Raw genomic sequence first — 22,034 nt, 5'->3', positions numbered from 1 at the left:
TCACGCTGGTCGTTGGGCGAAGACAGCGCCCCTTAGGGGCTGGAGTCGTACGTTCCCTTCTTAACTAATGGCATTCGACAAACCAAATCAGTGAGTGCCTCCAGCTACCAATTACTGTTCCCGAGTTGTTCACGGTAGGGAAACATCTTGTAAGAGAACACAGTATTTTCTGTAAGAAATTAATGCAGTCCTCAGTAAGCACAATTTGAACATTTATCTGTGGTCAGACTATTGCAGACAGAGTTAAAACAAAATAGCCAGCGTGTTTAAAGTATGGGCCCTGAGTAAAACTTAAATTCGAATCCCGGACGCGCTGCTTCTGACAGCATGACCCTGGGTAATTAATAATCTCTATGAGCCCCAGTTTCTTACCAACCTCATAGGGTGGTTGTGAGGATTCAATAGAAGATTCAGATAGGAGTTCAGAAAATTTAGATAATTGCTTTCACAGAGTCCATCAGAGAATTGCTGAAATAAGTGCTTCAAAGTTGAGAGTAAAGCTCTTTTAGAGTGATGTTAAAAACACAACAGGTCCAAAATGGAGTTGCTTATGCTAAGCCCCACATCACCAAAGGGAGACTTAATTACAGTTTTGGCTCTCCCAGAAGTGGAATCTTAAATAAGTCAATCACCTGGGACTTCCCTGGCGGTCCAGTGGATAAGACTCCGTGCTTCCAAGGCAGGGGGCCTGGGTTCGATCCTGGTTGGGGAACTAGGATCCCACATGCCATGTGGTGCCGCCACAAAAAGAAAATAAAAAAGGAATCGCCTGCTCAGCACTAGTTATTTAGTTATGTCATCTACCTATAGACCCCCCTGCCATTCCCTAAAGCGAAGTAACCTGGTAATAGCCAATCTGCTTTTTGCCTAGTTTAATTCCTTGTTCCTGTTCCCTGCTACCTATAAAAGGCTTTCATTTTGTACAGCTCTTCAGAGCGCCTTTCTAGCTGCTAGATTGGACGTGTCCTGATTCATAAATTGTTGAATAAAGCCAATAAGATTTTTAGAATTTACTCAGTTGAATTTTTTTAAATAAATTTATTTACTTTTATTTTATTTATTTTATTTTTGGCTGCGTTGGGTCTTCCTTGATGCACACAGGCTGTCTCTGGTTGCGGTGAGCGGGGCTACTCTTCGCTGTGGTGCGCGGGCTTCTGGTTGCGGTGGCTTCTCTTGTTCCGGAGCACAGGCTCTAGGTGCGCGGGCTTCTGTAGTTGTGGCTCTCGGGCTCTAGAGCGCAGACTCAGTAGTTGTGGCGCACGGGCTTAGTTGCTCTACGGCATGTGGGATCTTCCCGGACCAGGGCTGGAACCCCTGTTCCTTGCATTGGTAGGCGGATTCTTAATCACTGCGCCACCAGGGAAGCCCAGTACTATACTTTTTAAAAGCCCGTTTTAAATAATTACAGAGTGTTTGCTTTCAGATGCCGTGGGTCATACTTTTATGGATGTGACTATAAACATTGTTATAAAGAGTAAGAGTTGTATAAAATAAGAAATAAATACAATACTCAATTTCGTTTCATATTAGCATTAATAAACCTCTAATCGCACTTTCTACCCCTTCAAATAGAGTTATGGGGGAGACTATTTTTTTGTTTGTGGTAGCTGTTTAATCTTTTTTTTTTCTTCATACTTTTCTGTTATAAAAAGTTTATCTGATACTGTGATGTGTTCATGATAACTATTCTTTAATTGGAAATTCCCTGGCAGTCCAGTGGTTAGGACTCTGTGCTTTCACTGCTGTGGCCCGGGTTCGATCCCTGGTCGGGGAATCCCACAAGCCGCGCGGCGTGGCCGAAAGAAAAAATTCTTTTATTTTACTTCGTTATAGTAGAACTAGTCATCATGGACATTTCTGCTACCAATAGCAATCTAAATTAATGTTGGCAAAAGACTAGGTATGTCGACTGAAAAAATATGCACAACACAAAAGTTGAGAATTGCGTTTTATTCAGTAGACTTGCTGAGGACTTAAGCCCGGAAGACAGCCTCTCAGATAGCTCTGAGGAACTGCTCTGAAGAGGTAAGGGAGGAACCAGGATATATGGGCAAAAACTAGGTTGTCAGAACATCAAACGATTACTGTTAATCAAAGAAAAACCAGACATCTCAAGTTAATGAATATAGGACTTTTCTATGTATTGGAAGATGTAAGAGTCTGGGCTCATTTAAATCATTCCTTTCATATGCACATTAATTCTTTGGGCCAGCATCCTATTTTTCTCCTTTGAATCCCCTCAGGATGCACAGTTGGTGGTGGCTGCAGTGGCTGAGGGCTTGATGGCTGTAACATCCTTTGTTTACTAATACGACATTCTTCGTCCACAGGTACTTAGTTTATTCTTGCAGATTCAGCTCACCTCTTTTGGACCAAAGCCACAGGAGAGCAAATATTTTCACACCTATTAGAATGGAATTGCAACTATCATGCATTCAGACTGTTATGATCCCAAGCAGTCTTTATATAATTTGAATTACATTGTATGTTAGATTTTTTATAAAGGTTGGCCAATTTTTACAGAAGAAATTATTTCTCTGATACTTTGGTCCTATCTGTGTAAAACTAGATTTTTTTCTTTCTTTTTTTTTTTTTTGGCCATGCCACACAGCTTGTGGAATCTCAGTTCCCAGAACAGGGATTGAACCTAGGCCATGGCAGTGAAAGCCCAGAATCCTAACCACTAGACCACCAGGGAACCCCTGACACTAGATTTTTTAAAAAGTAATATGTGACCAAATTTAATTGTCTTCCTAGGGCCTAAATAAAGAGAAATCAGTTTCCCATTAAAGGAAGGAAGGAAGAAAGAGAAAGAAATCTTTCATGATTTTAATATTTTTCAAAAATCCAGGTCAGTTGTTTTGCAGAATGTCCCTCATATGGATATGTCTGATTGTGTTTGCAATACTATCATATTAAATAATTTTGGCAGAAGTACTATATAGATGACAATGTGTCTTTCTCAGTGTACCACATCAGGAAGCATGTGATAAATTTGATCATTTAGTTAAAATGGTGTCCACCTGATTTCTGTACTAGAGGAAACTTTTCCTCTTTGTAATTAGTAATCTATAGTGGGACCATACTTTGATACTGCAGATATATCCTCCTGTTTCAACAATCTTTCACCCAGTGGTTTTATCATCTATTGATGATTCTTTCCTGAATCATTTATTAATATGGTGGTTGCAAAGTGAAGGATTTTTCATTCTATCATTCCTTCTGTATTTATGAGTTGGTATTCTTCTTCTTTTTATTATTTATTTATTTAGTTAGTTAGTTATTTTTGGCTGTGTTGGGTCTTTGTTGCTGCGCGTGCACTTTCTCTAGTTGCGGCGAGCAGGGGCTACTCTTCGTCGTGGTGCGCGGGCCTCTCATTGCGGTGGCTTCTCTTGTTGCAGAGCTCGGTCTCTAGGCACATGAGCTTTAGTAGTTGTGGCACGCGGGCTCAGTAGTTGTGGCTCGCAGGCTCTAGAGCTCTGGCTCAGTAGTTATGACGCATAGGCTTAGTTGCTCCGCAGCATGTGGGATCTTCCCAGACCAGGGATCGAACCTGTGTCCCCTGAATTGGCAGGCAGATTCTTAACTACTGCGCCACCAGGGAAGCCCTGTGAGATTTTTTAAAGTGTTTTTCTATTGGGTTCTCAACACTTAAATAACCCATCCCTGAGGATGGACTATGGCCCCTTTACCACTGTACCCAGCTAAGTGTTTGGTACAAAACACTACTGTAATACTCAGTAAATTGCTAGATGAACAATTATTCACACCACCTAAATACTTTTATATCTTGATTTTTTTTCTATTATAGCATAAACATGTTTTATAGAGTTAAGGATTTTGGGCTGAGAGGCATGAAACACTCAAAGAACTGTTTGGTAAGAATTAGCTTGCCAAATTGAGGAGCAATAGATGGAAGGCATAGAAACTGGACAGAGTCATAATTCCAATGGGAAGTGCTAAAAATTCCTACCAGAGAGAGAACCATGGGGATTCAGAGGCAGAGGTAGGCACAGAATCTTGCCTTGGCCACTGCTGATGCAGCTAGTTGGCTTGGAGGGGAAGGGAGTGGGTCTCAGAGGTCAGCCAGAGCTAGAAAGTCTGGGCAAGGTTTGCTCAGCCACATATGTGAGGACAGAGACACCTGCCAAGAGCTCTGAAAAATGGCCCAGAAATAGAGTTTAACAGGCCTTCAACGCCTGCAGTACCACCGTAGCTACTACAATCCTCAACCTCCTTTCAGCCAGGGGTCATTCTAAGTTATTTCCCTGCCTTCTCCCATTTCAGTTCCCTCAAATAAAACATGGACGATCTAACCCACCTCAGCATCACTGTGGGAATTAAACGAGAAAACATTGTAAAGCATCTTATGGCCAGGACATTGTAGAGACGTAAACGCTAGTCTTCTCACTCTTTATTTCCCAAGAAAAGTAAGGAAAGGAAATAAGACAATGACATCCTCCAAAAGTAAGCAGGCTTTGCTACAGGATAATAAAACCTAACGTGAATAAATGCAAATTATACTACATGCCTGAAGAAGAAACTATGATTTTGATACTGTAAAAACATCAATCCTTTCCAAATTCATTTGGAGTTTTTTGTTTTTTGTTTTTCGGCCACGCTGCTTGCGGGATCTTAGTTCCCCACCCAGGTATTGAACCCAGGCAGTGAAAGCGTGGCGTGCTAACCACTGGACCGCCAGGGAATTCCTTCCATTTGGGGTTTTTAAAGCAATTCCAATCAAAATCCCAATAGGATTTCTTGGAAATTGGGTAAAATTGTTTTAAAGATCATCTGGGAAAATAAATAACATCAGAGTAAGAAACTCAACGAATTAAAAAAAAAAAAAGAGTAAAGAGAATTTCCACTGCCAAATATTAACAATTGTAAGATTATGATAATTATGTGGTTTAGAGCATAGCCAGGCATTTAAAAGGAACAAGATGTACTAGAAGCAGACCTTCACATGTATAATTTAAACCATGATAAGGAAGACATCCCAAATCAATTGGGGGGGGGGTAATTAATTAATTAATGGTGTAAGATAATTGTTTAGCTATTTAGAAAAAAAATCCATTTAGATTTCTATTGCATACCCCACAAAGAATAAACCCCAGATAGATTAAAGAGTGCCATTGAAGAAAATAAAACCACTAGATTAGTCGCTGGATGAGGCAGTGTTTTCCAATCTTAAAAACAACTGAAGAGGGACTTCCCTGGTGGCACAGTGGTTAAGAATCTGCACTCCCAATGCAGGGGGCCTGGGTCCGATCCCTGGTCAGGGAACTAGATCCTACATGCATGCTGAAACTAAGGGTTCACATGCCACAACTAAGGAGCCCGCATGCCACAACTAAGACCCAGCGCAACCAAATAAATAATAAATTAATTAAAACACAATAACAGGGACTTCCCTGGTGGTCCAGTGGTGAAGAATCCACCTTCCAACGCAGGGGATGCAGGTTGGATCCCTGGTCGGGGAACTAAGATCCCACATGCCACGGGGCAAATAAGCCCTTGCACTGAGCCTGCACTCTAGAGCCTGCGAGCCGCAACTACTGAGCCTGCGTGCTGCAACTACTGAGCCTGCGTGCCACAACTACTGAGCCCATGCGCTGCAACTACTGAAGCCCGTGCGCCTAGAGCTCATGCTCTGCAACAAGAGAAGCCACCGCTCACCACAACTAGAGAAAGCCTGCACGCAGCAGTGAAGACCCAATGCAGCCAAAAATAAATAAAATTTTAAAAATAAATAAATAAAGATATATCTGACGTAAATATCAATGGCTGTTCGTTGCCAGTGCCAACCCAAACCCAGACTCAGAAATAGGAGGGCAGGTGGTGGAACTGTCAAATTAACATGAAAACATGGAGGCATCCCTGGAAAATGGATGATAAGGTCCTGTGTGTGTTTGGAGTAGGGGTGGAGGGTGGGAGAAGGCAGCCCAGAGTGACAGGGACCATGAACTGTGGATAGGAGATAAAGTAGGGCAGAGTTTTTAGGTCTGCTACTCACTCTCCCAACATTACCTGGGCCAGTCCACTGTGTGCCTCTGCTACTGCTTAAGGGTAGAAAACAACAGCCAACTGGATATCAATAGGTTGGGGCGTCAGCTTTCAACACAGGTACAGGCAGACTAGCTGCATCCTAGCATTTACTCCACCACCTCAAAACCTGAACAGCAAAATGGTTCTAAGTGAGGAAGGGAGCTCCCCAAAAGGCAGTTGTACTGCCCTGGATGATTTCAACATCTCTGCTCTACATCTCATACCCTCCTCCAAACGCAAGCCTGCTTCACCTGGAGTGGCTCATGCCCTGAATGTTTGTCCCTGTTTACAACTCCATCCACCAAAGTGGCAAATATCCCTAGGGGAATATGTGCCCAAGGGGAAAAAGTCTAGGAAAGAAATCATTGTAAGAATAAATAAAACAGGGCTTCCCTGGTGGTGCAGTGTTTAAGAATCCGCCTGCCAATGCAGGGGACACGGGTTCGAGCCCTGGTCCGGGAAGATCCCACATGCCGTGGAGCAACTAAGCCCGTGCACTGAGCCTGCACTCTAGGGCCTGCGAGCCGCAACTACTGAGCCCGTGTGCCACAGCTACTGAAGCCTGCGCACCTAGAGCCCGTGCTCCGCAACAAGAAAAGCCACTGCAACCAGAAGCCCGCGCACCGCAACAAAGAGTAGCCCCCGCTCGCCACAACTAGAGAACACAACTAGAGAAAGCCCGCGCACAGCAATGAAGACCCAATGCAGCCAAAAATAAATAAATAAATTAATTTTTTTTAAAAAAGAATAAATAAAACAAATTGAACAGCCTATAGCAGACAAGGCAGATTTGTGGTCCAAGAAGCTAAAATCAACATATTAAATATTCTCAAAAATATAAAGGAGACTCATGAAAATATGAGGAAAAACAATGTCATCAAGGATGTTTTGCTTTGAGTAACATCAGACTAGCTTGTTTCAGACCAATCCTCCCACCAATAACAAAGAGAAAAGCTGGTCAGAATACAAAATTGGTGTTTGAAGGTGTCCAAGAGCTACCAAAGCAGAAAGTTATCAATTAGCTTTTGCAGTTAGCTATTATTATATAACAAAATCACCCCAAAACTTAGTTGTTTAAAACCATAATAAGCATTTTATTGTGGCTCACAAGTCCATGGGTCAGCTGGACAGTTCTGCTGATCCAAGCCAGGCTGCTGACGTGTCTGCAGTCAGGAGGTAGCATGGCTGGTGTCTGGTTGATCTAGGATGGATTCAGGTGAGACAGTCTCTCTCTACTCCATGTGGTCTTGCATATTCCAGCAGAGTAGCATGGCAATTCTCATAGCAGGGGTCTGAGGCAGAACCGAAGCATGCCAGCCTCGTGAGGCCTAGTTCCAGAAATGGCACAGTATTGTTTCTGTCATCTTCTATTGGCCAAAGCAGGCTTAAGACCACCCAAAATTCAAGGGATGGAGAAATAGACTCTACCTCTTCATGAAAGGAGTTCCAAAATCCATTGCAAAAGTTGTAGATGAAGAACTACAGTCATTTCTTGCAGTCAATCTGCCACAGAGGTCAAGATCCCAGAGTGAAGAGAAGCCCAAAGAAGTGAACACAACGTTTGGTGCTGTTTGCATCACGAAGGCATTTGCAATCCAAAATAATGAAGGGAAGCTCAGCACTGCTTTCAGAAGTCTAGGATTTGGAGGACAAAAAATGAAGTTCAAGGCCATCAAGGAGAAGGCAGCATGAAAACCAGCCCAGGCATTAATTTAGGGCACCTGATGGATTGCACTCTGGGAATAAGGGCCAACATGAAATACCACAACCTTCACAAAGACGACAGTCCAACTGGGCACTGGTGGCGTAGTGGTTAGGATTCCCGGCTTTCACTGCCATGGCCCAGGTTCAGTCCCTGGTTGGGGGAACTGAGATCATGCAAGCCACCCGGCCCAGCCAAAAACAAAAAACAAAAAACACGACAGTCCAATCAAATCAGCTCAAACTCTGGATAGACTAAGGCAGTGGTTCTCAAAATGTAATCTTTGGACCCTAAAAGATCTTTTGGGAGGGTCAGGGAGGTCAAAACTATCTTCATGGGCTTCCCTGGTGGCGCAGTGGTTGAGAATCTGCCTGCCACTGCAGGGGACACGGGTTCGAGCCCTGGTCTGGGAGGATCCCACATGCCGCGGAGCGACTGGGCCCGTGAGCCACAGTTGCTGAGCCTGCGCGTCTGGAGCCTGTGCTCCGCAACGAGAGAGACCGTGATAGTGAGAGGCCCGCGCACCGCGATGAAGAGTGGCCCCCAATTGCCGCAACTAGAGAAAGCCCTCGCGCAGAAACGAAGACCCAACACAGCCATAAATTTAAAAAAAAAAAAAAAAAGGCAAATTACATCTCAGTATTATTATGAAGATAGTTTTTTTTTTTTAATTTTATTTATTTATTTATTTATTTATGGCTGTGTTGGGTCTTCGTTTCTGCGCGAGGGCTTTCTCTAGTTGCGGCAATTGGGGGCCACTCTTCATCGCGGTGCGCGGGCCTCTCACTATCACGGTCTCTCTCGTTGCGGAGCACAGGCTCCAGACGCGCAGGCTCAGCAACTGTGGCTCACGGGCCCAGTCGCTCCGCGGCATGTGGGATCCTCCCAGACCAGGGCTCGAACCCGTGTCCCCTGCAGTGGCAGGCAGATTCTCAACCACTGCGCCACCAGGGAAGCTCTCATTTAGGTTTTTTTCTTGGGTTTTATCTTGTTCCTTCATCTGGTACATAGCCCTCTGCCTTTTCATCTTGTCTATCTTTCTGTGAATGTGGTTTTTGTTCCACAGGCTGCAGGATTGTAGTTCTTGCTTCTGCTGTCTACCCTTTCTATAAACAGCTCTTAAATAAGATGCTCAACCTCAATCCTGAAATAAATTGATGCCATTTTTCTTTTTTTTTTTTTGGCTGTGTTGGGTCTTCGTTGCTGTGCATGGGCTTTCTCTGGTTGTGACGAGCGGGGGCTACTCTTGGTTACGGTGCGCAGGCTTCTCATTACAGTGGCTTCTCTTGTTGCAGAGCACAGGCTCTAGGCGCGTGGGCTTCAGTAATTGTGGCTCGTGGGCTCTAGAGCGCAGGCTCACTAGTTGTGGCGCACAGGCTTAGTTGCTCCACGTCATGTGGGGTCTTCCCGGACCAGGGTTCAAACCCGTGTCCCCTGTATTGGCAGTGGATTCGTAACGACTGTGCCACCAGGGAAGCCCTGATGCCACTTTTCATCTATCAGGTTGGCAAAATTAAAGTACTAATACTGTGTTGGTTTTAGAAATCATCCGAGCTTGGGTCTTATCTTCCTTTAATTTTTTTTTAGTTTTGGCCATGGGGCATGTGGGATCTTAGTTTCCCTGACCAGGGATTGAACCCGCGCCCCCTGCAGTGGAAGCACTGGAAGCGCAGAGTCTTACCAACTGAACCACCAGAGAAGTCCCTCATCTTCCTTTAAAAAGGTAAGAAAGATCAAAGCCAAAAGATTTGTCTCAGGAACAGCCAGCAGCCCAGTTCCTAAAACCCATATTCTTAATCAATGAACGATGCTGCTTCCCACACATATTGGCAAAGAATTGAAGGAAGATAATATTTGGGAATTTAAATCAGGGCTTCTCAACATCAGCCCTATTGACATTTGGGGCTGGGAATTCTTCGTAGTGGGGGGTTGTCCTGTCCATTGTAGTATGTTTAACAGCATCCTTGACATCTATCTATTAGATACTAGAAACTGAAACCAAGCGAGGCCTTGTGGGGCTCCCGGGCACGGAGGCCTTTTTGTCCCCCGTTTCTTGTAGGCAAGACTCCAGCCTCCATGACCTTCCCTGAGTTCCAAAGGGCAGGTTCAAATAGTTACTAATCAAGGGAGGAGCAGCCAAGAAACCACCTGAGACAAGACTAAAGGGACCATAGAAGCTCATCAAGATTAGGAGACCAAGCACCTGAGACTCTGAGACCCTGCACCCTAATCTTGTCAGCAACCCCACCCTTGGGAACTATTGTCATAAAACTCCTCATCAAATCCTCCTGGGTTGGGACACATACTTTTTCGAGGCAGGAGCCCGCTGTATCCCCCTTTGCCTGGCAAAGTAATAAAGCTATCCTTTTCTACTTCACCCAAAACTCTGCCTCCAAGATTTGATTTGGCACCGGTGTACAGAGAAGCTGAGCTTTCGGCATCAAAACCCCTCCCTCCTCCCATGGGACTTCCCTGGTGGCGCAGTGGTTAAGAATCCGCCTGCCAATGCAGGGGACACGGGTTCGAGCCCTGGTCCGGGAGGATCCCACATGCCGTGAAGCAACTAAGCCCATGCGCCACAACTACTGGGACTGTGCTCTAGAGCCCGCGAGCCACAACTACTGAGCCCGCATGCCACAACTACTGAAGCCCACGCGCCTAGAGCCCGTGCTCTGCAACAAGAGAAGCTACTGCAATGAGAAGCCTGCGCACTGCAACGAAGAGTAGACCCCGCTTGCCGCAACTAGAGAAAGCCTGTGGGCAGCAACGAAGACCCAGTGCAGCCAAAAATAAAAATAAATAAAAATGAATGCGCTATCAAGTCATGAAAAGACATTGAGGAACCTTAAATGCATGTTACTAAGCGAAAGAAACCAACCTGGAAAGACTACATACTGTATGACTCCAACTACATGACATTCTGGAAAGGGCAAAACTATGGAGACAGTAAAAAGATCTGTGGTTGCCAGGAGTTAAAGGGGAGGGAGGGATGGATTTGCAGGGCACAGAGGATTTTTAGAGCAGTGAAAGTACTCTGTATGACATGTTAACGGATACGTTTCATCATCCATGTGTCCAAACCCGAAGAATGTACAATGCCAAGAGTAAACCCTAATGTAAACTTTGGGTGATAATGACGTGTAGGTTCATATATTATAACAAACGTCCCTCTCTGGTGTGGGATGTTGATCCTGGGGTTGGCTGAGCATGTATGGAGCCAGAGGGTATATAGGAACTGTGTACTTTCTGCTCAATTTTGCTGTGAAACTAAAACTGCCCTTAAAAAAAGTCTATTGGGAAACAAAAAGAGACTTGCAGGTTCAAAACTTGTCGCCTGAATTGTTCAACCTTTAGAGAAAAACATAAACTTCATGGTCATTTTTTTATTCAACTGCTTAGACATGTGAATGATTAATGACTAGGGACTTCCCTGGTTGCGCAGTGGATAAGACCCCACGCTCCCAATACAGGAGACCCAGGTTCGATCTCTGGTCAGGGAACTAGATCCCACGTGCATGCCACAACTAAGAGTTTGCACAACTAAGGAGCCCACCTGCCTCAACTAAGACCCACTGCAACCAAAAAAAAAAAAAGACTGAGGCCGTTGTTAATAATAATAATTAATGATTACAGTGATTTTCCTTTGGTAAAACATGGCTCCATTACAACTGATGAACAACCCAAATTAACTGTGCTATGAGTAATGAAGCTCTAGCAACACATTCTTGTATCAGGGTAATAATGGAAGGGTTATTGGGTCAGAATTAAGTTCAAACCTAGCTGAGTCACCTAATATCTCTGATTCCTTGGACCTCTGAACCTCTATGAACTGCTGATTTCTTATTTGTAAAATGAGGTTGTTACCTTAAAGATGGATGATTACCTAAAAATACCTGGAATATAGGGATCCAAATGATGTCAGGGGAAAAATAAAACCACAGTTTTGTTCTCATGAAGAAAAATTACATACATGAATCTCAACTAAGTCCAAAACGTTAATGATGTTTTGGTGGTAGTATTATAGGCAATTTTGTTATTCAAACTTCTACCTTCCAAATTTTCCATTATAAACATGCATTATTTATATTCAAGAAATAAACATATTTTTAAAAAATCACAGCACAAAAAACTGTAGAAAAGAATATTTTATTGAAACGGCTTTTCAATTAACAGTGGAGCAAAATACAACTTGACTCAAAGCTGTCCAACCAGCCTCAACTGCTAGTGAAACAACTCAAACATACAGGACAGGGTAGGACACTTGGGTCACATTTCTGCCAATGTGGCAAAAAAAAAGAAAAAAAAAGAGGAAAAAAACACAAGAGACAGACACAAGCAGGCTCCCCCTTGCCCTGGGAGTTGGGGTGGCAGCCCTGGCTCCTGCTACAGGTGGGATCCTGGAGGGCAGGCTGCCCAACATCGGTGTGGTGGGTAAAAGGCCCCCATCCCAGCAGAGCAACACATTAATAAGAAAGGCCAGCCTGTACCCTCTTCCTTCCCCCCACAAGGCCTGCCTCCAATAGAGCGAGGTGGCATTTTTACATTCACGCCATGGTCTCTCCTGCCCCCAGGGTCTTAGGACAGGGGCTCACAGTAGAAAGCACATTTTGGTCAGCCCAGGGGGCCAGGAAATGAGGGAAAGGCTCTGTCTGAGAGGGCAGAACAGGAGCGGAGAGAATGGGGGCAGGAAGTCAAAGGGCCATGGAGTACCAGGCTACTAGGAAGATGCAGTTTTCAACAGTGCTTGCAGGACGCTGGCATCCTGTGCCAGCCACTGCACACGGCTTTCCTAGGCCCAAGAGTCCACAGGTTGGGGAGCTACAGGGTTTTCACACATCTCACTCCCTGGAGAGGCAGCTGGATTCCCTTCTTCACTTTCTCCCTGCCTACTCTGGCCACCGGGGGTTGTATGTGTGGGTGGGAGTCGACCTAGATTGACTTAGGCAGTCCAGATGGAAGGGCTCTGGCCTAGAGGCAGAGGACTGCCGAACTTGCAAGAGGAAGCCAAGGAGACCCACGGGGAGGAGGCATGGGGGCGGGGGTTTTTAGAGAAAAAACCTTGGAGGAGGCAAGAGCACAGACAGGCGCTCAGAAATCAAACCTGGTAACCAAGGCTCTGCAGACACTGGCCTGTGTGGCATTGATCTCGTGGTGGAAGGAGGGAGGGAGGGAAGGATGACCAGAAAAGACTGGAGACCCTCTAATAAGCCAGGACACCCTTCCCACTACCAGGTCTGTCAACCAACTACCGATGGCCATCCTCTCACCTACCCACAGGCGAAGAATTAAGAACCTAATAGTGATTTTTCCCAAACTAGGGCCTGGATGGGTAGGGAACCAGAAGGTGGGATTGGGGAACGGAACAATTTCAGTTTTAACCACAGAACTACTCCAGAAGAACTGGTGAGCTGTCCCTTCCTTCCCCTTCTCTACACCTCCCATCACAGGTGAGAGAAGAGGAACTTGAGCCTCTGAGGGCGGGACCAACCCCTCCCCCAGCCCTTGGTGTTTAATAAATAGAGGTGGTAAGAGAAGGGGGCAGGGACAGCGGGGAACCGGGGAACCAGGAGGCGGGGGTTATAGTTCATCATTCTTCAAAGTTGGCTTCTGTCCTGTAGGCTGCTCTTTCTGTTCAGATTCTGGTGGGAGTTGGGGGAGAGCAAAGGAACAAAAGCAGGTGAGATGGAGGTAACGGGCCCAGTTCTGGTCAGGCGTCTCCCCCCAGACGCTGCTAGGCTTCCCGGTACCTCCCGTCTCCCGCTCTGCCCTCACCTGCTGCGGGACCCCCTAGCTCCAGAGGTTCAGAGTCTGCCGGTTCAGATCCTGCTTTCGGGAAGGAATGGGTTAGTGTCTGCAAAGGAAGGAAGGGGCTAACAGAGGGGATGGCAAACTTTTTCTGCAAAGAGCCAGATAGTAAATATTTTAGGATTTGTGAGCCACACTAGGTCTCTTTCCATATTTCGTTTTTGGAAATAACCTTCTAAGGCCGTTCATAGCTCAGGGGCCGTCTGCAAAGAGGCTGTACCTGCCAGTTTGCCGACCCCTCGGCTAAGCGATGCCCATATTCCCAATCAGTTTCCCCAACTCACGAGTCTCTTGCTCAGGTTCCGAGATGGGCTTTGCATCTTCAGTCTGGCCTGGAGGGAAACCAGGAGGAAAATGTAGTCCCGGGAAGGAAGGGAAAGCTTCTTGCTGCCCAGTAGCACCTGGAACCAGGCACCCTGCCCTCACCTGCTGGAGGGATGACCTTGTCCCCCTGGTCACTGGCACTGGCATTGAGGGGAGGCTCTGCCCGGGTCCCATTCTTGTCCTTGGGCCGGGGCCGGGGCTTGGCAAACTTGGCCTTATTGAGCAGATACTGCACCTCACGGTCCAGGGCCATCATCTTGGCCTCGATGTCTTTTGAGAGCAACACGGGCTTCTCTGTGGCAGGAATCTTGGCCTGCTCGGCCACGGTTGCATTCTTCCAGGCCTGGGGGCGAGGACAGGCTCAGAGCCAGCCACGGAAATGGCAGACGCCTCTGTACCAGGTGAAATACACCCCCCAACCAACCTCAGGCTCTTCCCTCAGACCCCAAATTACTGCTGCCCGTGGCCGTCAGCCCCAGAAGTAAGCAGACCCCTCAGAATGGCATTCGAGGCTCTCCACATGGGAGTCCCAAACTACACGTTTCTGGCTTACATCCTATTACTATGGACTAACTACAGCTGAACCTCTTAATTATTTTCTCCTTATCTCTCCACTTCTGAGCTCTGGTTCAAAAAAAAGAAGTCCCCACGTCCAAAACAGTTTCTGCTTCTCATGACAAGTCATTCTCACCTCCCCAAACCCTGGCCCACTTTCTGCATCCAGCTCAAGTCCCAGCTCCTCAAGGCAGCTTTCTCTAACCTCATGGGGATGGGCTCTGTTGCTCGTCTGGTTGACGACTCATGGCTATGACCCTAGTCTGGGACTAATCCGACATGGCCGCAAACGCAACCATCTTCTGCCTTCCAGATTAGCTGCCAAGCCCGGAGGCAGAGGCTGCCAGCTGTCCGTTTCTCCACATCTCCCACGCTGCCTAGGACAGCCCGCCTCGACAGGTAAGTCTCCAGTTAAGTATTTACACGGGGATTACCCAGGTCTCATTGATGACTTTCTCTAACGTTGTCATCTCCACCTCCGTGAAGATCTGGTCCATCTCTGGGATGAGCCGGGCCCCCCTGCAGCCAGAGAGGAGACCATCAGTCCAGGAGGGACAGGGCGGGACTGAATGAGGAAGAAAAGCAAAGGGGCCGCTCACGTGAGGAACATGCTGGAATGGTTGAGGAGGTTATCGAGGGCAGACAGCCGTTCGGGCCACTTCTTGCGCTCTTCCACCCGAAAAAACAAGCCTTGGCACAGCTTCCTCAGCTCGGTCAGCTTCTCCTTCAACATCTGATGGATGTGGGGGAGGGAGAGGGCAGAAGGGTTGAGGGGACGACATGTCAGCCCTGGAGCCAGCCCTGCATCCTTCGCTATGGCCTCACACCCCAGCTCTCCTCCCTTTCCCATCCGGCCCGCCATGTCCTGCGAGGTCCCTCACCACCGTGGTGGCCCCAAAGCCCTCATCCTCCAGCCAGGTGGACGCGGCACGGAGTCTCCCAGAGATGTCCTCACGCTGCTCCTCGGTGGACACTTCCTGATACTCAGGCTGGTACAGCTTGTCCTGGGGAGGTGCACAAGAGCGCAAGCATGCAGCAGGCCCTGGGGGCAAGGCTCACGGAGCAGGACCCCCTCCCTGCTCCCCAGCCCCAGACACAGGGCCTGGGGCAGGTGTGCTTCCCAGCCGACCAACCTGTGTCTCAAAGATGAATGCTTCCAAGCTGTTGGCCGCTTTTTCCCGTTCCTGCTTCTCTAGGTCCCGGAGCGTCAGGTCCTGGAGTCTGTGGACAGGGGCGGCAGGCATGAGGGGCTCCGTTCCACACCCTGGGCACCCTCCGTGCACTCGCAGCCTTTACTCACTTCTGGGCCGAGCGGGCCAGCTCATCCTGGCGCAAGTCAGGCAGGTCCAGGACTACTAGCTCCACCCCGATCTCCTCCACCATTCTCTGCTTCCGGGCCGGCTTCTGCTTCTTTTCTTCCTCTGGGGCTGGAGGGACACCCTCAGCCCCTGCCTCGCCCTTCTCACTTGGCTTCTGGGGGGACGAGACCAAGATGTCAGGGAAAGTGTTGGCCCTTCTATCCTCCACAGGCAGGGCTCTGGGGGCCAAGAAGCAAGGCAGGCACCTGTCCCATTAACCGCTGGGTCCAGGCTGGTCTCACTCTGCCTAGAGCTCACCTGGGCCTCGGGCTTTTCCCCGTTGTCTTTCTCTGCGGCCTCTTCTCCCTCAGGGGCTGCATCCCCCTTAGGCTCAGGGGGTGGGGGTGGAGAGGTGTCCTCTGTTGGGGCCTCAGCTTCCTCCCTGAGCTCTGCTTGCTCTCCAGGCTCAGCCTTGCTCCCCTCAGCAGGCCCCTCCTCTTCCTCCTGGGAAACAATCACAGACACGCCCACCCACAATAGTCACTAGCAGAGCCTGTGGATCAGGACTGGCTCGGCAACGCCAGGTCCCCACGGCTCTGCTTTGAGGGGCTCACCGCCCATGACACAGCTTGGGGGAGACATTGGACCACTGTATGGAAATCGGCAGCAGTCTAGCTGGACAAAGGAAAAGCGCTTGGAGATGAGGGTGGGCCTTGGAGCTCGAGCACAGGGACGGCTCCGAGTCCAGAGAAGGGTGTGGTGAACTCGGCCTGGGCTGAGAGGAGGGGTAGGTCTATCACATCCTAGGCAGCTGAGATGCCCACTCCAACCCCCTGTCCCTGCTGCCTCCGCCTGGTCCCACGCACCATCCTCCATGCTCCCTTGGCTCCATCCTGGCCTTACCTGGACAGTGTCAGTACCATTCTCTTTAGTATCTTGTGTGGTGCCACCTCCAAACAGGCTGGAGATGGTGTTGCCAAGTTCTAGAAAGAAGAAAACCCAAAGACTTAAAGGGGACCACAGCATTGACTCCACCCCCAACCCTAAGGGCACGGCCCGCCCACCTCCCCAAAATGCACACAAGTACACCCTGTCACACACACACAAACACAGGCACGTGTGTGCACACTCATCTTACTGGTCAGGGTAGATTCCTCTTCTGGGCTGTCCTCCACCAGCGTCTCAAACACTGCCTCCACCTGAAGACAGGGATCCGAGGTGAGGAAACGCACACGCTAAGCCACCTCTTCTCCACAAACATCCTGCCTGGCGGGTGACTGCTGAGGCACATCCAGGTGACTCCCAGGTGTGCCGGCCTGCTCTCTCACCTGCCTCCTTCTACGGGCTCTTGGATGGAGTCACCGCCAACCCTGGTGATTATGAGCCCTTTGAGGAGGGGACCGTAGCTCCTCGCCCGCCCACCCTCACACTTCTCCACTCAACCGAATGGGCTATTATTGCCCCAGGATGTTCTGAAAGATATTAACCCCCAGAACCGTTCTTTAAAAACAGGTTCCTCAACCATTCTACAGATCCTGAAACTTGTAACAGTCACGAGCATTTACAGGCTCTGAGACGGCCCATACCAGGTCCCTGGTTAGCTTTGTTTAACCTAAGGTTTACCCAACTCCAGAACCCGTTTCATTTATCACGTTCTAATACCATGAGAAACTGCTCTGGAAAAGGCTGCTGGGGCCTGGGCCCCCGCCCTGCACACGGGGTCTCCTGCTCTCACCCTGTCTAGGCTGAGCACGCCACTCTCATCCAGGTTGAAATGAGCCTTGATACCCTTTGACTCATAGTCGGGATACTTCTTGAAGCTCTCACCCACACCTTTTAGCTTCACCGTGGTCAGATTCTGGGAGCCAAATACCCTGCGTGGGGAGGAGAGAGCCATTAAGGGGAGCCCCCCCAGCTCTAGCCTAAACAGCCTCCCAGCACGAGATGCGGGGCCCTCCCCGAGGACACCCTCGGGATGGAAGCTCCTCCCAGAGGAGAAGCTCAGCCCAACCCCCAGACCAAGCCCACAGCCTGCTTCCCCTGTGTCACCCTCCGACCCCAAACCCTCCCTCCCTGGAGCCCTCTCCCTGCCCCACCCCCTCACCGAAGATCCTCAGGCCCCAGGAAGCCCAGGTCACCATAGTTGATGTGGAAGTCGAAGTCATGGTTGTAGCGGTTAAAGGTAATGACTTTGCGTTGAGGGTAGGGCCCCATCCGGCCGAAGAGGACGCGCTTATTGTGCTTCAGGCTGCGAACTCCAGGCTCCTCCTCCACTTCCCTCGTGAACTCCACCTACACGGCAGGCAGAGGGGAGGTACGCTGGAGAAGCAGAGGAGGGTCTCAGGGGAAGAAGGGCGGGGAACACCAATGGCAGGAAGACAGACGGACAGTCTAGAGCAGACAGGGGAGACGGCCCTGGAAGAGGTAAAGGGAGCCTGTCACCCCATCCGACAGGCTTACTCACCAGGATGGGGTAGATCACCGCGTCTCGGACAACAAACGGCTTCACCTTGAAGGCTTTGCTGAGCGCCGCTGCCTGGTACACAGCCCCCACGGCGGCGGCCTCGTCGGCGTTGATGTTCTTGCCCAGCTCCTCCCTGTGAGCATCCCAAGCCTCAGCACCATCCACCTGCAGCTCCCAGCCCGGCCCGCCTCCCCTCAGCCCTCCAGCCCCCCACACTCACTTGCCCACAGCCTTCAGCAGCACCTCCTGAACTCTGGGGACCCGAGTGGCCCCACCCACTAGGATGACCTGCTCAATCTCATCCTGCAGGGGGAGAAAGAATGGGAGATGGGTCAGCACGAGTTAACCCTCCTCCTCAGCACTGACTGCTCCCTGACGTTCCTGCTCCCTCCTTCCTGCCACCTCATCGCTTTCTATCCCACCTGCCTCCCCGCCATGCCCTCCTCGACGACCCCCTCACCAGCTTCATCTCGGCACTCTGCAGGGCCTGCTGCACGGGCCAAGGCACCCGCTCAAACAGGTCTGCACACAGCTCTTCAAACTCTGCCCGAGTCACCTTCGCCTTGAAATCCACATCGTCCATCAGGCCTTCGATCTGCGGGAGGATGAGGAGGGTCAGAGTTCTCACCCAGGTCCTGCTCTCTGAGTGAGCAGGTCAGACACCAAGGGAACAGGACTTTGGGAGGATGGAAGGAAGCACAGGAAGAAGGAATGGGCCACACCAGGCACAAGGAGTTTAGCTCAGCGTGGCGGGATCCTCCACCCTCTGGGTGGGGAATATTTGCCCTCAAGCAGCCACATGTGAGCACCTGGGCCATGTGATCGGCATTGGCACTCAGGATGGTCTTGAGTCGATTGGCCTCACGCAGCAACTTGGCCATAGCGCGGGGGTTCTCCCGCACGTCCTTCGCTCTCTGGCCCTTGCGCTGCTCGTTGAAAATCCCGGCCAGGTGCTCACGCAGCCGGAGCTCCATCTCCAGGCCCCCCAGGGTGCGGTCAAACCTGGGCAGGAAAGGGAACAAGGAAAAGCATGAGGAACACACAGGACTCCTTCACCTGCACAGAACCTGGCCTTCACCCACACGGCTGACACCTCACAGCGATAAGCATCTGCCCGTTCATTCAACTGTACCTACTGAGCATCAAACTACGTATTTGTCTCTGGAGATGCAACTGTGAGAAGAAAAAGACAAGACAAGCCCCCTGCTGTCAAAGAGTTTATAATCTAGCAACCAAATAATCATACAAATGTGAAATTTTAACCATCCTATGTGTTATGACAGAGAGTAAAACAACGCCACTAAACGTATATATGGAAAATCTCAGCTATTTAGAGAGGTCAGGAAAAGTTCTGTGAATAAGTGATGCTTGAGCTGACACCTGAAAGATGAGTTGAGGTTAACTAGATGAAGAGGAAAGAACATTCTAGACAGAGGGAAAAGCATGCATAAGAACTGTGAGGTGAGAGAGAGTGCGGTGTGTAAGTTCCCTGGAGAGCAAGGATGGCTGGAGCTCAAAGAGCAAGAGGCTCAGGGTCAGAGCCAAGCAGGAGGAGCCCGGGAGCACAGAGGCACAGCCTTATAGGCCAAGGCAAAGGTTTGAAGCCACTGTAGGGTTTTTAAAGAAACAAGATACAGTCAGGTTGACATTTTGAAAAGAACCCTCTGGCTGAAATGTGGAGAGAGAACTGGAGGGAGGCCACACTGGCAGCGGGGAGATCTTCAACTCTGCAGGTAAGAGGCGATGGTGGTTTGGACTAGCATAGAGGCAGTAAAGATGGACAGGAAAGAATGGGTTCGTGAAATAAGATAACGCCAGTGATAAGTAAACTGGGAATGACGAGAACAAAAAAATAATTGAATCTGACACTCCACATATGGCCTATGGCCGTGTGGGTTTCCTCAGAAGCAGCTTGGGACGTTCTCTGCCCTTCAATCTTCCCAAACTGTCCTCCCCCAATTTCCATCTACCCCTTGCTCTTCAGGAGAGGTACCCTATGAGGACTGATGCTTTAACCAGGAGAGCTTTCCTGCAGGGAGCAGGAAAGTGAGGCAGCTGCCCCTCTGAGAAGAAACCCCTGACCCGAGGGTATCTCAGCAAGCAGCCCTCCTACCAGCACCCACTTACCCCACTCCGCGGATCTGCAGCTGCGGCTGCATCCCTGCATCCTTAGTCTTCACTGTCTGGTAGGTCACGATGGTACACACAGTGCTGCCTGCGCCCATGTCATAGAACATGATATTCTGTAGAGACATCAAGGCCACTGTCACAGGAACCTTATTCAACTCCAGGGTGCATGCCTCCCTGCCTGCAAGGGGCTGCACCAACTCTCAAATGAAAGCCAAACAGCTCCAAAAGGGGTTGAGGGCTGTTGCCTCATTTTGTCAAGGGCCAGCCATAGAAACAAGATGCAAAACGAGCCAAATGGCCTCCATCATCAGACTCAGCCACGCTGGAAGTCTGGTCAGCAGTTCCTCCCTGGCTCACCTGGGCAGTGCTGTTGATATCTTTCCGGCGGAAGACACCATAGCTGAGGGCAGTGGCAGTGTTGTCGTTGATGAGCTGAAGCACTTTGAGGCCAGCCATGCGCGCAGCCTGCAGCACAGCTCGGCGCTCAGCCTGATTGAAGAAGGCTGGCACGGTGATCACTGCATCCTTGATGGGCTGCTCTACAAGGGACAACAGAACAGAGTTCCCACCAGCTTCACACCTTAGAGGAGGGATTCCCAGTCTCAGCACAATTGATGTTTCGGGCCAGATAATTCTCTCTCTCTTTTTTTTTCTTGGTGGCACTGTGCGGCATGCGGGACCTTAGTTCTCCCACCAGGGATCAAACCCGTGCCCCCTGCAGTAGAAGCATGGAGTCTTTTTTTTTTTTTTTTTTTTATTTATTTATTTATTTTATTTATGGCTGTGTTGGGTCTTCGTTTCTGTGCGAGGGCTTTCTCTAGTTGTGGCAAGCGGGGGCCACTCTTCATCACGGTGTGTGAGCCTCTCACTATCGCGGCCTCTCTTGTTGCGGAGCACAGGCTCCAGACATGCAGGCTCAGTAATTGTGGCTCACGGGCCCAGTTGCTCCGCGGCATGTGGGATCTTCCCAGACCAGGGCTCGAACCCGTGTCCCCTGCATTGGCAGGCAGATTCTCAACCACTGCGCCACCAGGGAAGCCCAGCATGGAGTCTTAACCACTGGACTGCCAGGGAAGTCTCTGGGCCAGATAATTCTTTGGTTTGGGGGGCAGGCCTGTGCAGTCTAGGATGTCTGGCAGCACCCCTGGCTTCTACTGGGTAGATACCAGAAGCAGTAGCTCCCCAGTTGTGACAACCAAAAATGTCATCAGACGTTGCCAAATATTCCCTGGGAGGCAAAACTACCTCCATTTGAGTCCCTAGGGAACCTGGCTCCCACTGGCCCCATCTTGGCCGCTCACCTGCAAAATCTTCAGCCAGAGAACGGGAGTAATTGAGAAGCATGCTGAGGACCTCCTCAGGTGAGAACTGCAGCTGCCTGGGGGAAGGAAGCAGTTAGAGGCAAGGAAAGCCAGGCATCGAGGCAAAGACAATGGTGAGCACATGCAATGCGGACCCCATCAGGCCCGCTGAGCCCACCCTTCCCAGCAGGGCACTCACGGGCTGATTTGGAAGTACACAGTCTGCCTCTGTGGGTCGAAGCCCAGCTCATGCTCGGGGAAACGAGCTCTGTAAAGGGCTACGTGGGGGTTATTCTCCTGCTTCCCCAGGAGGTGCTGGAAGTATCGCAGCGTAGCCTTTGGATTCTTGATGGCCTGAGAGGAGGTAAAGAAGAAGCAGAGTATTAAGCTCCCAAGCTGGCCATCAC

General features: G+C 49.5%; 1 protein-coding gene and 1 long non-coding RNA gene across 5 annotated transcripts in view; one reads left to right on the top strand and one right to left on the bottom strand.

Moving 5' to 3' along the window:
• Positions 1–26: 26 nt before the first annotated feature.
• On the top strand, positions 27–12,072 carry LOC309637117. The gene is made up of 2 exons (XR_014250419.1): positions 27–134; positions 9,338–12,072. It is a non-coding gene; the product is annotated as an uncharacterized lncRNA (long non-coding RNA).
• Positions 11,881–22,034, bottom strand: part of HYOU1 (hypoxia up-regulated 1) — a 25,565-nt gene continuing 15,411 nt past the window's right edge. For 3 of the 4 annotated variants that reach the window (XM_082411061.1, XM_082411060.1, XM_082411059.1), the window contains exons 5-26: positions 21,827–21,981; positions 21,628–21,704; positions 20,684–20,865; positions 20,324–20,439; positions 19,006–19,198; positions 18,657–18,791; positions 18,417–18,499; positions 18,197–18,329; positions 17,837–18,024; positions 17,468–17,606; positions 16,871–16,931; positions 16,636–16,715; positions 16,051–16,236; positions 15,735–15,907; positions 15,568–15,655; positions 15,316–15,438; positions 15,034–15,167; positions 14,869–14,953; positions 13,982–14,222; positions 13,840–13,887; positions 13,523–13,573; positions 11,881–13,389 (exon numbers count right to left, since the gene is read on the bottom strand). In XM_082411061.1, the coding sequence (XP_082267187.1) occupies positions 13,328–13,389; positions 13,523–13,573; positions 13,840–13,887; positions 13,982–14,222; positions 14,869–14,953; positions 15,034–15,167; positions 15,316–15,438; positions 15,568–15,655; positions 15,735–15,907; positions 16,051–16,236; positions 16,636–16,715; positions 16,871–16,931; positions 17,468–17,606; positions 17,837–18,024; positions 18,197–18,329; positions 18,417–18,499; positions 18,657–18,791; positions 19,006–19,198; positions 20,324–20,439; positions 20,684–20,865; positions 21,628–21,704; positions 21,827–21,981 (2,733 nt within the window). In that variant the 3' untranslated portion in view covers positions 11,881–13,327. The remainder of the gene's footprint in view (positions 13,390–13,522; positions 13,574–13,839; positions 13,888–13,981; positions 14,223–14,868; positions 14,954–15,033; positions 15,168–15,315; positions 15,439–15,567; positions 15,656–15,734; positions 15,908–16,050; positions 16,237–16,635; positions 16,716–16,870; positions 16,932–17,467; positions 17,607–17,836; positions 18,025–18,196; positions 18,330–18,416; positions 18,500–18,656; positions 18,792–19,005; positions 19,199–20,323; positions 20,440–20,683; positions 20,866–21,627; positions 21,705–21,826; positions 21,982–22,034) is intronic. The other variant, XM_082411062.1, reaches the window with a different exon arrangement.

This window comes from Balaenoptera physalus (genome assembly GCF_965194825.1).
Source record: "Balaenoptera physalus genome assembly, chromosome: 10".
Lineage (NCBI taxonomy): Eukaryota > Metazoa > Chordata > Mammalia > Artiodactyla > Balaenopteridae > Balaenoptera > Balaenoptera physalus.
Note: the sequence above shows the minus strand (reverse complement) of the source record. Positions and strands in the feature narration are given on the sequence as shown.